General features: G+C 51.7%; 2 protein-coding genes across 3 annotated transcripts in view; one reads left to right on the top strand and one right to left on the bottom strand.

The window, feature by feature from the left end:
• The window catches only part of DEDD2 (death effector domain containing 2), a 13,442-nt gene extending 13,041 nt beyond the window's left edge, over positions 1 to 401 (bottom strand). Inside the window, exon 1 of the mRNA XM_015409405.1 lies at positions 110 to 401. The gene's annotated coding sequence lies outside the window, so the exon portion shown is untranslated. The remainder of the gene's footprint in view (positions 1 to 109) is intronic.
• Positions 402 to 602: 201 nt separating this feature from the next.
• On the top strand, positions 603 to 7,520 carry LOC107108868 (zinc finger protein 574-like). Of its 2 annotated transcripts, none has more exons than XM_015409399.1 (2): positions 603 to 670; positions 4,626 to 7,520. In XM_015409399.1, exon 2 carries the CDS (start codon positions 4,631 to 4,633, stop codon positions 7,169 to 7,171), a length of 2,541 nt encoding a protein of 846 aa, XP_015264885.1. In that variant the 5' UTR covers positions 603 to 670; positions 4,626 to 4,630; the 3' UTR covers positions 7,172 to 7,520. The 2 variants fall into 2 exon arrangements, with proteins under 2 accessions (XP_015264885.1, XP_015264884.1); XM_015409398.1 differs by lacking the exon at positions 603 to 670 and adding an exon at positions 979 to 1,092.
• The last annotated feature ends 8,072 nt before the right edge of the window (positions 7,521 to 15,592 follow it).

Raw genomic sequence — 15,592 nt, 5'->3', positions numbered from 1 at the left:
TCGCCAACAGTATAAAATATACGCTTCGCTTTCCTTTACCCGTCTCGTCTGTTACATTTTTATTATTATTCTTCGCTCATTTCCTCCCTTTCCCGACCCCCCCACTCACCGCGGCTTCCAACCGCCACAGCTGTCGACACCGTCGTTTATGTCTTTCTGGTAGCTTCGATGCGTCTGCGTCGAGGTAACTCCGCCTCGATTACCTCATTGCGCATGCGCCCAAGCGCGTAGGCCGGGTGTTGTTTTCCCCCGTTCCCCTCCCAGCCTACCTGCTCGCCTCGCCTCTGCCTCCTTCGAAGGCCTACCGCGCAGGCGTCGGCCGGCTGTGAGGGAAGGGGGGGGGGAATAACCGTCGATTGCGCGTGCGTTGCGCTCGCGGCTCAGGTGGAAAACCGGCTCGCGGCCTCTTTTGGGGGGGATGGGCGGGGAACGCCGGTCTCCTCACTTAGGGAACGGTGAGACTCTGACGATGGGGAGCGCCAAAGGAGGAGCCGGAGCGTCGGAAGGCGCGAGCCGTCCCGTTTGCGGCAATGGAGGCCAACTGCGTTACTAACGCTGGGGGTATACGAAGCGGACGTCCCTTTACGCATGCTCCGACAACGCCCGACGCAAAGCCCTGAGGTGTTTACGTAGACGGCACGCGCACTGTCAAGGCGACGGCGCTCGTTGCGTAAGCGGGGAGGGGAACGTCCGCAGGAGTGCTCGGTGTTACGTAATCGGCGTACGGGGAGGGGGGGGAGGAATCGCCGCTCGCCGCCCCTCGTGACTGGGCGTGTCTAAACAAACACCCACCCACCCCCCTCAAAAAAAGAAAAGCCCCCTTCCCAACAGCCGTCCTGAGAGTGCCCGGACTCCCCCCTTCCCCTCCCGTTTGAGGTCCGGGCGGCCGTTGCGTCACCAAGCCCCTCGAGCCGAACCGCCCCCTTAGTATCGAAGCCGCTGATTGGCTCCCCCTCGGGGTGGGGGGGGTGTGAGGCGTTGAGCGGGCGCGGTGCCGCCTAGGCCAAGCCGGGCCTTGGGGGAGAGAGAGAGGAGAAGACAACCGCCGGGGCGAAAGCGGGCGGCAGCGGTGGGGCTGGGCCCGCGGGCCGGGTGAGTTGCCCCCCTTCGTCCCCCCCACCGAAGCGGCGGCCTGGGTAGGTGGGGAGGGTCAAAGAGCCCCAGTCCCCCCCGCTGCCCCCTTCAGAGGAATCGCCTTAAAGCCAAGGGGAGAACTAATAGCCACTTGGGGGTGGGGAGACCCCCCCCCCTAAGGCTGGGACGCCTCCGTTCAATAGAGGTTATTATATATTGCTGAATCAGACGCATCGAGGCCGGCACGTGCTTTCACACACTGGTCGCAAACAGCTCTTGGAGGACGAGGCCCTCCCTGTGTAGCGTTGCCAGCCTCCAGGCGGGACCGGGAGACACCCCGGAATTACAGCTGATCTCCAGGCGGCACAGATCAGTCCGCCTGGAGAAAATGGATGTCTTGGAAGTGGGTCTCTATGGCGTTATGCCCTGCTGAAGTCCCTCCCCAAGCTCCGCCCTCCCCAGCCTCCACTCCCCAAATCTCTAGGAATTTCCCAGCTGGCGGCTCTGCCCCACATGCCATGGCTTGTCACTCTGAGGTTGACTGCTGCTGGCTGTGGAGGTTTCCTTTAGTCGCTGAGGGGCCTCTCTTCCCCGAGTCTAAGTCACTGGGTTGAATGGCCCACCACAAGAGTTTGGCTCAAAAATGATGGTCACAGTCACAGAACAGACCGCAAAAAGAAGAAAGAAACTGAGTTAACTGCGCTAGATAATATTTCAGTAATAATCACAAAATCGTACAAAAATGTGTGCAGAAAATTATATACGTTTCTCTGACAGAATGTTCCTGGGGCAAGGCAGTATACAAGCACCTTGCCCCCAGGAACATTCTGTCAGAGAAATTCTTGCAATTAAGTCAGGATACATCGGTGAATATTATGGATTTTTGATACCTACTAGTTGAAAAGACAGACCAAGAGTCGCTGTTTTCATTCACTCTCGGAAGAAGAATAGTATCGAAGCGATAGAGCATTCCGGAGACCATCGTCAACACATCATTTTCTATTGTCTTGTATATTTATATAATTTCCTGCACACATTTTTGTACAATTTTGTGATTATTATTGAAATATTATCTAGCGCAGTTACCTCACAGTTTCTTTCTTCTTTTTGCGGCCACCACAAGAGTTGCCAGCTCAGGGTTTGGTTGAATACCTGGAGATTTAGGGATGGAGACTGGAGAAGGCTGGATTTGAGGAGGGGAGGGACCTGTGAGCAGGGTACAATGCCGTGGGGTCCGCCCTCCGAAGCAGCCATTTTCTCCAGGGGAAACTGATCTCTCTAGTCTGGAGAGCTGTTGTAAAAGCAGGAGATATCCAGGCCCCACCTGGAGGTTGGCAACCCTGCCCACCACACCCCATAACCCCCCCCCCTAGTAACGAATCCCAACGTTGAATTACTCACTGAGTGAAGAAGTACTTCCTTTGGGCTGCCCTGAATGGTGTGTGTGAAATTTTCTGTCAAGTCGCATCTGACTGATGGTAGGGTTTTCAGGGCAAGAGACATTCAGAGGTGGTTTGCTATTGCCTGCCTCTGCAGAGCAACCCTGGGCTTCCTTGACGGTCTCCCATCCAAACACCTGAACCTAGCGCCCCTCATATGGCAGAGAGGAAAACCTCTCTCCCTCCACCCTGTCCATCATTTTATAAGCCCCCTGCCATGCCTCCTGCCATCTTTTTTTTCTAAAGTGAAGATCCTACTCTTTGGTAATAGAAAATCCCTCTCCATCTGCGGTTTTGTTAGTTTTCCACTAGCTGTAAACAAGGATTTGATGTGTTTTCTTCACTATAGGTGCTAATATCTTACACCAGTCAGCTTAACAGAACTTGTTTCTCCTTGCATTACCTTTATTTTGTTAACCCTACTTTGTCTATCCGTGAGCAATTCAGCGTCCTCATCTATTCTTTGTGAATTGATTGCTAATTTGAATGGATATTGTGTTAGGCAGCCCTGACATCCCTTCTCTGCATATGAATACATCTATCTAACTGACAAGCCAGTTTGGTGTAGTGGTTAAGTGTTGCGGACTCTAATCTGGGAGAACCGGGTTTGATTCCCCGCTCCTCCACATGCAGCTGCTGATGTGACCTTGGGTCAGTCACAAACTCTGGCACAGCTGTCCTTGAAGAAGAGCAGTTTGTGTCAGAGTTCTCTCAGCCCCACCCACCTCACAGGGTGTCTGTTGTGGGGAGGGGAAAGGAAAGGAGTTTGTAAGCCGCTCTGAGACTCCAAGTGAAGGGCGGGGTATAAATCCAATCTCTTCTCTCTTCTCTTCTTCTTCTGTCTCTGAAGAAGAGAAGTGAACTCTGACTTTCTAGACCAGGGGTGGCCAAACTTGCTTAATGTAAGAGCCCACATAGAATAAACGTCAGACGTTTGAGAGCCGCAAGACATGAAAAAATAGTACACGTTTTTACTGGGACATATGCAGATTTGCTTGTTATTAACATTAAATGAGACTGCCAAAAATAACAAAAGCGGTAAAAACAGATATTGATAATGATATTTGTCCAATGATATTTGTTTGCTAATGATATTTAGCTTTCTTAGCCACCCTGCCGGGAGGGCGCACATCTGAAAAAGCCACATGCGGCTCCCGAACTACAGTTTGGCCACACCTGTTCTGGATCTAGTGCTGGAATAAATTTTGTTAGTCTTTAAGGTGCCGCTGGACTTCTGTTTTATGCTCCCTGCCTTATTATCACATGCTAATTGTATTTATTAAAAGTGGAATAGCTCTTGTCCTAAACCCGACAGCAGTGTTCCCCCCTAAGCTGCGTGCGTGAGAGGCCGCTCATTAACACAGGAAGCCCCGCTCAGCAGCAGTCGGGAGCCGCAGAGGGTCTTGCACTGCCCATTGCCCATTTTAAAATTACAGCAGTTCTACTCTGCTTGGAATGTGAACTGCTCCTCTCAGGGGGGGGGGGATTAGAAGGTACACTGCAGTTGTTTTCTCTTTGCCATACCTTTCAAAAATCAAGGTTTTCCTACCCTCTTGTTTTTTTTTTCCCAGCAAGAGAGGAGGCATTAAAGTAGTTTAGCATTATTGGAGTACCCTTCGGAGCCAGCGTGTGTCTGGTCAAGAGTTAAGCAGGGCCGGCCCTGGCAAGTACTTGGATGGGAGACCTCCAAGGAAAACCAGGGTCGGGACGCAGAGGCAGGCAGTAGCAAGCCACCTCTCTGAAACGTCCAAGCCCCACTGGGGATCACCAGAAGCCGACCATGACTTTCAGGCACACACACAAACACACACTACTCACCAAAAAAAAAAAAATTGTCGGACTAGTATCTGAAAGACCCAGATTCCAATCCTCCCTCATGCTGTGGAAGCTCGCTGGGTGACCTTGGGCCAGTCACACACTCTTAGCCTAAGCTACCTCGCAGGGTTGCTGCCAGGATAAAACGGAGAAGAGGAGAATGCTGTTAAGCCGCTTTGGGTTCCCACTGGGAAGAAGGACAGGGTACAAATGAATCGGATAAAAGAAATAAAACCTTTCCACGCTTCCTTTCAGCTTCCTTGGTCACATCTCTCTCTTTCTCTCCCCCACTTGCAGGCATTATGGAAGAAGACCTGGCTTCTCTGTTCTTCCAGCAACAGTACATGTGCTCAGAGTGTGGGTGTCTCTACGACACTTTGGAAGAGGTGCTGATCCACCAGGAAGGGCACCTAACGGAGCCCCACGAGGCCCCAGCCGCCGCCACTGTGGTGGATGCCGGGTCCCAGCAGGGCAGCCGTTACCAGTGCCTGGAGTGTGGGTGTGTCCTCTTCTCACCGGACGAACTGCTGGCCCACCAGGAGGTCCACCCCCGGGAGGTGCCGAGCCAGCCCCCACCCCCGTCGGCTTCCGTGGGACAGATCCGCTACCAGTGCAACGAGTGTAACAAACTGTTTCCCTCCACGAGCCTGTGGCTGGTGCACCGGCAAACACACCAGAAGCAGGAGGCCGCAGGGGAGCCCCGGCCGTCAGCTCCGTCATCCTGCCAGACGGCTCCTTCCCCGCTGGCCCACTTACCAGCTCCCCAGCTCCCCCAGCCGGAGTCCCCACCTCCCTCCCAACCCGCTCTGCCCATTCATCCCTACGAGTGCTCGGAGTGCGCCCGCCTCTTCCTGACACCGGAGGAACTGCTGGAGCACCAAGGCGAGCATTTCACAGAGATCGAGAAAGAAAGCGGGGAGGTGCCCGAGGCTGCGGCCCAGGAGACCAGCGGTCCGCACACGGCCCCGGCGCCAGGCCCCGAGGAGCCTCCGGACGCCGCTCCCCCCGCTCCGGCCTTCCGCTGCGGCGAATGCCAGCAGGCCTTCAGTACGGCGGAGGCGCTGCGGCGGCACCAGCAGGAGCACCTTGGCGGCGGCGAGGAGTTCCTGTGCGGCGAGTGCCAACGCGGCTTCACCACGGCGAAGCGGCTGCTGGCGCACCAGCGGGTCCACGTGGACGGCACCTACGAATGCCCCAACTGCAACAAGATCTTCAAGAAGGCGACGTCCCTGGAGCAGCACATGCGCGTCCACAAAGGGGAGGCACTCTACCTCTGCGTGGACTGCGGGCTCGGCTTCTCCACCGAGATGACCTTGATTGTGCACCGGAAGAGCCACACCGCCAACCCCCTGCACCGCTGCCACTGCGGTAAAACCTTCAGTAACATGACAAAGTTTCTCTACCACCGTCGCACCCATGCTGGTAAGAGTGGGGTCCCGCCTGCTCGCGGGGCAGGAGAACAGGCACCCAACCAACCTCCTGAGGCTCCGGCTGTCGGAAAGTCTGGCGTGAATGGCTCTTCCTCCTCCTCTTCCTCCTCCCCTCCCAGCACAGGGACAGCCACTGAGGCGCCCAGCACTGGTTTCCTGTGCCCTCAGTGCGGAAAGGCCTTTTCCACCCACATCCGGATGGTGCGGCACAAGCGGGTGGTGCACGTCCTGGAGCGCAAGCACAAGTGCCCCACCTGCGGCAAAAAATTCAAGAAGCTGGTGCACGTGCGGAACCACCTGCGGACGCACACCGGGGAGAGGCCTTTCCAGTGCTCGGAGTGCGGCAAGACCTTCGTCTCCCAGGCCAACCTGGCCCGGCATCACGTGACGCACACCGGGGAGCGCCCCTACCAGTGCCAGGTCTGCGACAAGCGCTTCACCCAGTCCTCCAACCTCCGCCAGCACCGCCTCTTGCACGCAGCCAATGGGGAGGGGCCCCAGTCAGCCCTGCACCGGACTACGCATGCGGGGTGCCTGGCCTTCTCCTGTCCGGACTGTGATAAGTGCTTCCCACGCCGCCACCTCCTGGAACTGCACCGGCTTAGCCATTCCGGGCAGGAGCCCCAGCGCTGCCCGGACTGCGGCGTCCTCTTTGTGCTGACTTCCAAATTGCAGGAGCACCGCTGCGGCCGGCGCCAGGAGCATGCAACGGCCCAGTCTTACCCCTGCCTGTCGTGCGGCAAGTACTTGGGGTCCCTGGCAAAGCTGGCCATGCACCAGCTGGTCCATTCGGGCCAGCGCCCTCACCTCTGCCCGATCTGCGGGAAGGCCTTCACCACCGCCAGCGGGCTGAGCCGCCACCAACAGCGCCACACCGGCCTGCGGCCTCACAAGTGCCCCGTCTGTGCCAAGAGCTTTGTCGCGGCCTCTGGGCTGCAGCTGCACCAGCGCATCCACACGGGCGAGCGCCCTTTCCCTTGCCCGGACTGCGGCAAGGCTTTCCGGCAGGCCACCCACCTGCAGGAGCACCGGCGGCTGCACACGGGGGAGCGCCCCTACCTCTGCCCGGACTGCGGCAAGGCCTTCGTGCAGTCCATGCACCTGGCTGAGCATCGGCGCATCCACACTGGCGAGCGCCCCCACCCCTGCCCTGTGTGCCCCAAGACCTTTAAGACGCTGTCCAACCTGCGCAGCCACCGCAAGACCCACACGCAGCTGGTGGTCAACCAGGGCGTGCTCCAGTCCGCAGGGTCCTTTGCGGCGACCGCCCAGCCGACCTACGCGATCATGTGCACTGAATTTGGGGAGACCATTGCGATCTTAGAGAGCACCGATCCACTCCCCTTGGGGGGGACGATAGAGATTTACGAGACTACGCTGGAAGGCAACGTCCAGGTTAACGCGTTTGTATAGGGGCCAAGCGTCATTCAGCTCTTCCTTGCACAAGAACCCGATGCATGGCAGCGGGAAGCGGAGGGCAGTTTCCGTAATTCCATCATCGGTCAGGCTTGAGTCTCCCAGCACTTGCGCACTGATCGCACGGTGCCCAAATGGAACCTGTTCAGTTTGTGTCTGGGCCAAGCCCCACCCCCACTTACATGCCTCGTATGGAGGTTTTCTTGGGACATTGCCTTTTTTTGTGTGTGCAAGGTTGGGGTGCCATAGAATGGACTGTGAAGTTTGGTACTGTCTCAACCGCACAATTTATTGTAAATTTAAAAAGTTTGGTTATATTCAGTTCAGGAGTTCCTCCCATTTCATCTTGGCCTCGGTGGAGCTATAAAATCATTTTTCTAACATCGGGCGTGCTGACTGACATCTTTCCCCTCGAACTGCACTCTGCTGGGCCTTGGGTTCCTGAGCTAATGGGTGGTATTATTTCCACTTAGCCGTGGAGAAATAAAACCCAGGTTCTTTCTTTTCTTTTTTTAATGGCAGAATAGGGTTATTTATTTATTTATTAAATTAGATTTGCCAGGCCGCCCTTCCCTACAAGCAGGGCTCAGGGCGGCTTACAAGAAAAAACAGACACAATAAACAATACAGTTAAAACCAACTTTAAAATGCCTATAATACGTCAGGAGGTTAAAAACAATACACATCCCAAGATGGCGGAAGAGATTTTAAATCCCACAAACCGCCTTGCGGGGGGGGGGGGCTGCAGAGGGGTGTGTGTGTGCGAGATTGCCAGATTTTATACATCCTGTCGTCCTCAACCAAATGCCTGGCGGAACATCCCTGCCTTGCACGCCCTGCGGAAAGATAGTAAATCCCGCAAGACATAGATGCTCTCAGGCAGAGAGTTCCACCAGGTAGGCGCCGGGGCCGAAAAAGCCCTGTGCCTAGCCGAGGACAACCGGACGTCTCTCGTGCCAGGAACTTTCGTGCCAGAAAGTTCTTACACCCAGAGCGTAATGCCTAATCTTGAGAGAAAGGTATCTGAGAATTTGAGAAGAGATTGAATTTATACCCCGCCCTTCACTTGGAGTCTCAGAGCGGCTAACAAACTCCTTTCCCTTCCCCTCCCCACAACAGACACCCTGTGAGGTGGGTGGGGCTGAGAGAGCTCTGACACAAACTGCTCTTTATCAAGGACAGCTGTGCCAGAGCTTGTGACTGACCCAAAGTCACACCAGCAGGTGCCAGTGGAGGAGTGGGGAATCAAACCCGGTTCTCCCAGATTAGAGTCCGTGCACTTAACCACGACACCAAACTGGCTTTCAACTGTGTAGTCCCCACAGATGGTCTGCCGCATTTAACAAGCGTTGCCTGTCTTCCCTTGTCAGGACAGCCTTTGATAACAACTGCCCCTTCTGTGCCACTGAGAAAAGCCGAAGTTTGTAGTAAAATGCAATCCCAGCCAGGGAGCGGGTCTAAAAAAAGTTTTAAAAAATTAATTATGAGGCAACAGATACGGCCACATCTTCTTTGATGACACCATTTTTTATTTTTTTTCGTTTCCAAGTGGCAAGGGAAAGATAAAATAATCTAGGAAAGTTCTTATTTCTGTGACCCTGAAACCCACTGAGGAAACTTACAGGTATATTAGGTCCCTTACCGAATGGTCAATCACAAGACTGTTTGGACTTGGGGGCTCGGGTATGATGGATCTACTACTGGGTCTTCGAAAGCCCTTGCAACAGATGTCCCAGTTTTTTACACCAGGGCAGTATGAAAAAAGGTTCCCGGTTGTGGCAGACCATCTGTGGTGACTACACAGTCCAGTTGCCATGACCCTTCATGTGAAAAATCACTCCTTTTTATTGGCAGCCCCCAGGCATGACGTTTAGGGAGGGAATCTGTTCTTTTAAGAAGAAGAGAGAAGAAGAGATTGGATTCATACCCCACCCTTCACTCCCCAAAGGAGTCTCAGAGCGGCTTACAGACTCCTTTCCCTTCCCCTCCCCACAACAGACATCCTGTGAGGTAGGTGGGGCTGAGAGAGCTCTGACAGAAACTACTCTTTTTCAAGAACAGCTCTTATCAGAACTACGGCTTGCCCACGGTACACCAAACCGGAATCTGGCCCAGTTGCCGTAATTCTGAGTTACTCCACAGTAAATGCCTTGGCTACGATAAAGTGAGCGTGTAGCTGTTGGGAAAGGTAAAGTCAGCTGGTTAGGGGCCCGACTGCCGCATGTCTAAATTGTAAGATGTGGTTTTCTGGGCAGCTGATAAAATTGCAAAGCAAGTTTTAATCAATGCTTATGTAATTATATGGCATACACCCCCCCCACCTAACATAGAGGTTTTCCCCCACTGGCACATCTACCACAGTTCCAACCAGGCTGGATTCCCCTCCACCCCCGTCTGAACCGTCCCCTCCTTATTGAGTTCCCGTCCCTCCTAGGTACCTGTCTGTCATCCCGTCAGTAATTGCTCCTCCACTGCAACCCACACACTTCCTGGGACTCCGTAATGGTTCTTTTCAGGCGCACACCTAAAAATAATCTTTGTGACACGCACCTCTTCAGTTCCCCGTAGGATAGGGATAATAGTCCTGTCAGGGACCCATGATTGGCCAGTGTTCCCCAGCTTATGTATTCATGGTAGAAAAACGCAGTCACTGGCTTACTGCCAAACAGGAACCCTTAGTCATAAGGTACTGAACCGGGCACAGGAAGGGGATAGAACATTGGCACCGGAGAAAAGATGGAGCCTGCGTAATCACTTTTATGATTTATCCTGCCGTCGTGAGAGCTAGAAGCCTATTTGAGATTTGCGGGATTGAAACAGCTTACTTAGCAAGATTAATCTTTCCGTTAGGTGGTGGTGGGGAATACAGTAAACAATATCAAGCTTTACACTAAAAAACTAGCCTTGGACATCTAAACGAGGCACAGAGTTTGGTCACCCTTTGTGAAACCCAAGGGGGTAACTAAAAAGGTAGCTGCACAGGCACATGTCTGCTAGTTTTTTAGGCGTGTGTACAGATTCATTGGAATAAAAGGTGGGAATTGGCCCTGCTGTGAGGAGGCCTTTCCCACTTCAAGTTCTGTCCCAATTATTCACATAATCCAGGGAAATCCAGCTTTACCCCAAAAGAGACCTGGGTAGGCAGTCAAATACTTTTGTTGTTGTTGTTGTTAGAAAAGCTGACACAAGTTTAAGTCTTGGTGGGATTATGAAAAAAGCAGATCAAACTTGTAATAAGACCGAACTCTGAAGTTTGGGACACGTGTGATCCAAGACACCCAATTTCCAAGCTACCCAGAGAATTTATTAGGCAACAGTAAGACAACCCTGATCATTAGGGAGGGGAAACTATTAAATGGGCATTTTTACACAGAACCATCAAAACATGGACCGTCACAGTTACCTCATGACAGCTGCATTCCAGCAGACAGCACTGAGCTCTGTAGTAGAGCTTCTGATTTGGAGGTCCAGTACCCCTACTGACTAAGGAGGCAAAACATTACTTTGGTGTTTCATGTAGTGGTTAAGTGCGTGGACTCTAATCTGGGAGCACCAGGTTTGATTCCCCACTCCGCTTGCAGCTGCTGGATGACCTTGGGCAAGCCACCGTTCTGTCAGAGTTGTTCTCTCATGAGCAGTTTCTCTCAGAGCTCTCTCAGGCCCACCTGCCTCACAGGGTGTCTGTTGTGGGGAGGGGAAGGGAAAGGAGATTGTAAACCACTCTGAGTGAAGGGTGGGGTATAAATCAAATATCTTCTTCTTATACCGTCTTTCTCCCCAATGGGGGCCCAGAACAGCTTACATTGTTCTCCTCTCCTCCGTTTCATCCTCATAACAACCCTGTGAGGTTGGCTAGGCTGAGTGGGTATGACTGGGCCCAAGGTCACCCAGCTGAGCTTCTGTGGCATGAGGGAATTCGAGCTTGGGCGTCCCAGATTGTAGTCCCGCACTTTAACCACTACACCACGCTGGGTTTTCAGATCCACAAAAATCAAGCTACAGCAGATAAAATAATACCCAAATAAACATTTATTATATGGTGTACACGATAGTAAATTAAAAATATTGGGCCTGAATAGTCCAGGCTGCGTTGAGAGACAGAACGAGCTTTACTTAAGCTGTAATAATTTCCCAGGGAAAAGTTGATGAACCCGTCAAATGGCCAACACAAAACCATACGCATTTCGGCTTCAAGGGCCTTCCTCAGTGGTCAATAACACATACTTTAAAAAAGCATAATAATATACATCAATCCTGACCGGGTGTTGTTATCGGGAAATACAAAGGGGGGGGGAGCCAAATTGTTATAATGGAAACGCATTATTAATGCTGTATTGAATTTTTTTTGTAAAATTCTGCAAAAAAAACCCAAAACCATTCCTACCTCATATATTGTGTGGTACTATGTAAGAGAGATTGGATTTATCCCCCACCCTTCACTCAGTCTCCAAGTGGCTTATAAACTCCTTTCCCTTCCCCTCCACACAACAGACACCCTGTGAGGTGGGTGGGGCTGAGAGAGCTCTTTCGAGAACTGCTTCTGAGAGAACAGCTCTGAGAGAACGAAGGCTTATAAAGCAGACCATGGGCCCCTTAGCATGGTAACTGCTCTGTCACATAAATTGCCATTGATGTTATAACCTATAAAGTAAAAAATCATATAGGAGCTAAGTTTCATAAATATGCAAATGACCATTTAAACCTGAGAACATTTAACCTGCAAACAAACCTGGTATAGTTTCCAGTGTTTCTGGGTGTGTGTGTCATCGACCAGCAATTGAAATCAAATGTCACATTTGTCCTCAAGGTCGGCTATATGATGGAATGCAAGGATGATGCAATATCTCCCATGTAGTATTTAATTCTGCTCCCCAAGGAAGGAGAGATGGGAGGAAGGGGAGAGAGAAGAAAAGAGTGATTGGATTTACACCCTGCCCTTTACTCAGAGTCTCAGAGCGGCTCACAATCTCCTTTCCCTTCCCCTCCCCACAACAGACACCCTGTGAGGTAAGTGGGGCTGAGAGAGCTCTGAGAGAACTCGTGACTGACCCAAGGTCACCCAGCTGGCTGCATGTGGACGAGTGGGGAATCAATCCTGGTTCTCCCAGATTAGAGTCCGCTGCTCCTAACCACAACACCAAACGGGGGAAAATGCTAAAGGATCAGCACTACGCATCGGATAGCAGCAGGCACTTAACCGCAGAAACCACTCACATTCAAACACAGGAAGTCCAGTCTTTATACCAGGTTTCTGCAGAATTTTCCCCAAAAAATTTCATTGCAGCATTAATAATGCTTATTTCTATTATAACAATTTGGCTTTCCCCCCCTATTTCCTTTTGTATTTCCCAACAACAACACCTGGTCAGGATTGATGTATATTACTGTTCTCTGGATGTGTTTCTTAAAAAAACATGCATTCGTGACCACTGAGGGAGGCCCTTGAGGCCGAAACGCGTACGGTTTTGTGTTGCTCATTTGACACGTTCATCAACTTTGTCTGGGAAATTGTTACAGCTCATGTTAAGCTTGTTCTGACTCAACACAGCCTGATATTGACTATTATGTACACCATATAATATTTATTTTGATATTTTATCTGCTGTAGCTTGACCCTTGTAGCATTTTCAGTCTATTTCGGGTTGAGTTCGTTTCCCCTTCTTAATTTTCTTCAGATCCACATTCAAGGGGCTGTTCTGGCTATAACCTAGACAGCTGACCCCAACCGACAGCACAAGCCTTTTCTGTCTATCCTGACCACTGAACATTTAGTTCCATTTATAGTTTGCTCCTCTGCATTTCTAAAACGTTGACGTCGTAACACTGCAACACCCGCTACATAAGAGTGTCACATTTCTAACAAAGTGCATAAAAGTGGCACATTGGAACAGCTTAACTATGGGGTGACACCCTAGCAAATCAACAACTTTGGTCACATCAGCTTATAACTGTGCTTGTAGTGATTACACCACGGGGAAACCTTGTTACTGCTGGCAGTCTTCTCCCTTGAGAACAGCAGGTGGCATGGCTGGACACCATGGGATGAAAAGATTAAACAAGGCTATCATGTAATAATTGCTGTCCTCATAATCCCCCCCAGCCCCACAGAAGATGTTGGTAGGAAGCCCTTGAGTTCATACACTCCCTTCCCTCGGGAGTAGTAAACAATTTAAATAGGGAGATCTCCGGTTAATTTAATAAAAAGCAATCATTTCCCAAATTTAACTGCACAAAGCAGATTGCGTCTGACTCTTGGTTGCTCCTGTGTTCAGTTTGCGACCAGGGAGGATACTGGGAGCGAAATTTAGGCTAACAAACTCAGGGGACATGAGCAGTGTTCCCTCTAAGCTGAGTTAGTGTGAGCTAGCTCACAGTTTCTTAGCCTTCGGCTCACACATTTTTGTCTTAGCTCAGGAAAAGATGGCTCCAGAGCAAACTAATTTGTGCAGTAGCCAAATCGCTCGCTCACAACTTTAATGCCAGTAGCTCACAAAGTAGAATTTTTGCTCACAAGACCCCACAGCTTAGAGGGAACATTGGACGTGAGGTCTCGAGGAGATTTTAGTTTCTTAGATTCTAAGGGTACCCAGACATTCCTTATGCAGATCAGCAGAGTAGCTGTAATGCACTGGAGGCATGAAAAGCAGCCTACAGTGATCGAATGTGCCTACCGGTGCGCACAAATGCCCTGCCTGGGTTACGAAGCCGCGGTTAATTACTACTTCCAGCACGCACCTGCGATCAACATGAGAAACTCTCCTCTGACCCTCCTCGCACAGTTTGCATACCAGTTCTCTGCGTGGCATTGTTCTTTGACGGAGGAAACCCTTAAGGTCTGAAGCAGCCCTTTGCTGAAAAATAGTCACCAAAGTGTGCTTCACCTTAGTTGCTTCCGATAGCAGCCCGAGCTAGTCAGTGCCCTGCAGCGTTCAAAGACTCGGGCCCTGCTCAAGTTTTAAAAACGGCAGCCTTAACTTTGCCCAGCGATGTCAGAATGGTAAGAAAGGCAGCGAATGAAGCAACTCTAAAGACTGAGGGGCCGCGGCTCAGCGAAGAGCCTCTGTTTTGCACGGGGAAGGTCCCACGTTCAATCCCCGTTATCCCCATTTTAAAATATCTGGGGGTAAGTGATGTGAGCGTTTCTCTCTCTGAGAACCTGCAGAGCTGCTGCCGGTCTGAGTGGACGATACTGACCTTGAGAGACCGTCTCACTCAGTGGACGGAACCCAGAACCAACGGGCTGAAATTCAATCAGAAGAGTTTTCAGCTAAACATTGGGAAGAACTTCCTGACAGTTAGAGTGGTTGCTCAGTGGAACAGGCTTCCTCGGGAGGTGGTGGGCTCTCCTTCTTTGGAGGTTTTCAAACAGAGGCATAGGTGGCCATCTAACAGCAATGCTGTTGAACTTAGGCAGATCACAAGAGGGAGGGCAGGGAGGGTTGCGTCGCAGCTCAGTTCTCATGGCCCTTTTTTACACGCCCAGGGAAATGCCGATCACCACTTTGGGGTCAGGAAGCAATTTTTCTGCAGGCCAATTTGGCTGGAGATCCTGGAGGGTTTTTTGTCATCTGGGTGTGGAGCAGGAGGTCACTGGGGGTGTGTGGGGGGGGAGGTGTTTGTGAATTTCCTGCATTGTGCGGGGGGTTGGACTAGATGACCCTGGAGGTCCCCTCCAACGCTATGATTCTAAGGCAGCTTGACGTGTGCACGGGAAGGAACAGCTCCCGCCATTTCCGAGATCTGGGGAGACTTATCTTAAAGCTTGGGGGCATCTACTCCTTAACTAGCAGCAGCCCTCTCCCCCCCCCACCGCTAAAAATGTCCGACTTCACTGTATTTTGCATTGCGTGCAGCAGTTAATCCTAACTCGCCCGTATTTCTGGGCCCCAATCCCCCCTCCCCTGGACATGCCATGCAAGAATAAGGAATCCCGTGCTGTCCTTTCCGTTCATGCCAATAATTTATTGAACCGGATGTCTGTACACAGCCAAAAAACCTAAGAAAGAAACTAACACACTATGTCAGGAGGGAAAGGAAGGCAGTGATGATTGGTGTGTGTGGAGGGGTGGGGGTTATCCACAGGCTGCACCCTGGCTCCGCAGGGCGGGGGGGAACCTTCAATCCTACAGCGATTTGAAGGTGGAGGGTGGGAGAATAGGGTCGGGGGGGCGATCATTGCAATGTTGCGTTAAGAAAAAAAATTATAATCTATTTACAGGGAGAACGGTAAAAAGAAACCATTTGGAAGGAGAGGGACGGGGCGGAAAGGGGAGACGTATTTACAGCTGGGAAGGGGGTGGGCGGGAACTTAAAACTAGCCTTCTCTGTGTGCCTTTCAGGAGCTCCTCTTCAGGCTGCCGGCCGCACAGCAGGGCTTACTGCTCCCTTCGGGGCCGCCGCGCTCCTCCGGGTGGGCAA

Source organism: Gekko japonicus, unplaced genomic scaffold, assembly GCF_001447785.1.
Source record: "Gekko japonicus isolate JY-2015 unplaced genomic scaffold, Gekko_japonicus_V1.1 scaffold745, whole genome shotgun sequence".
Taxonomy (NCBI): domain Eukaryota; kingdom Metazoa; phylum Chordata; class Lepidosauria; order Squamata; family Gekkonidae; genus Gekko; species Gekko japonicus.
This window is presented reverse-complemented; position numbering and strand designations above follow the sequence as displayed.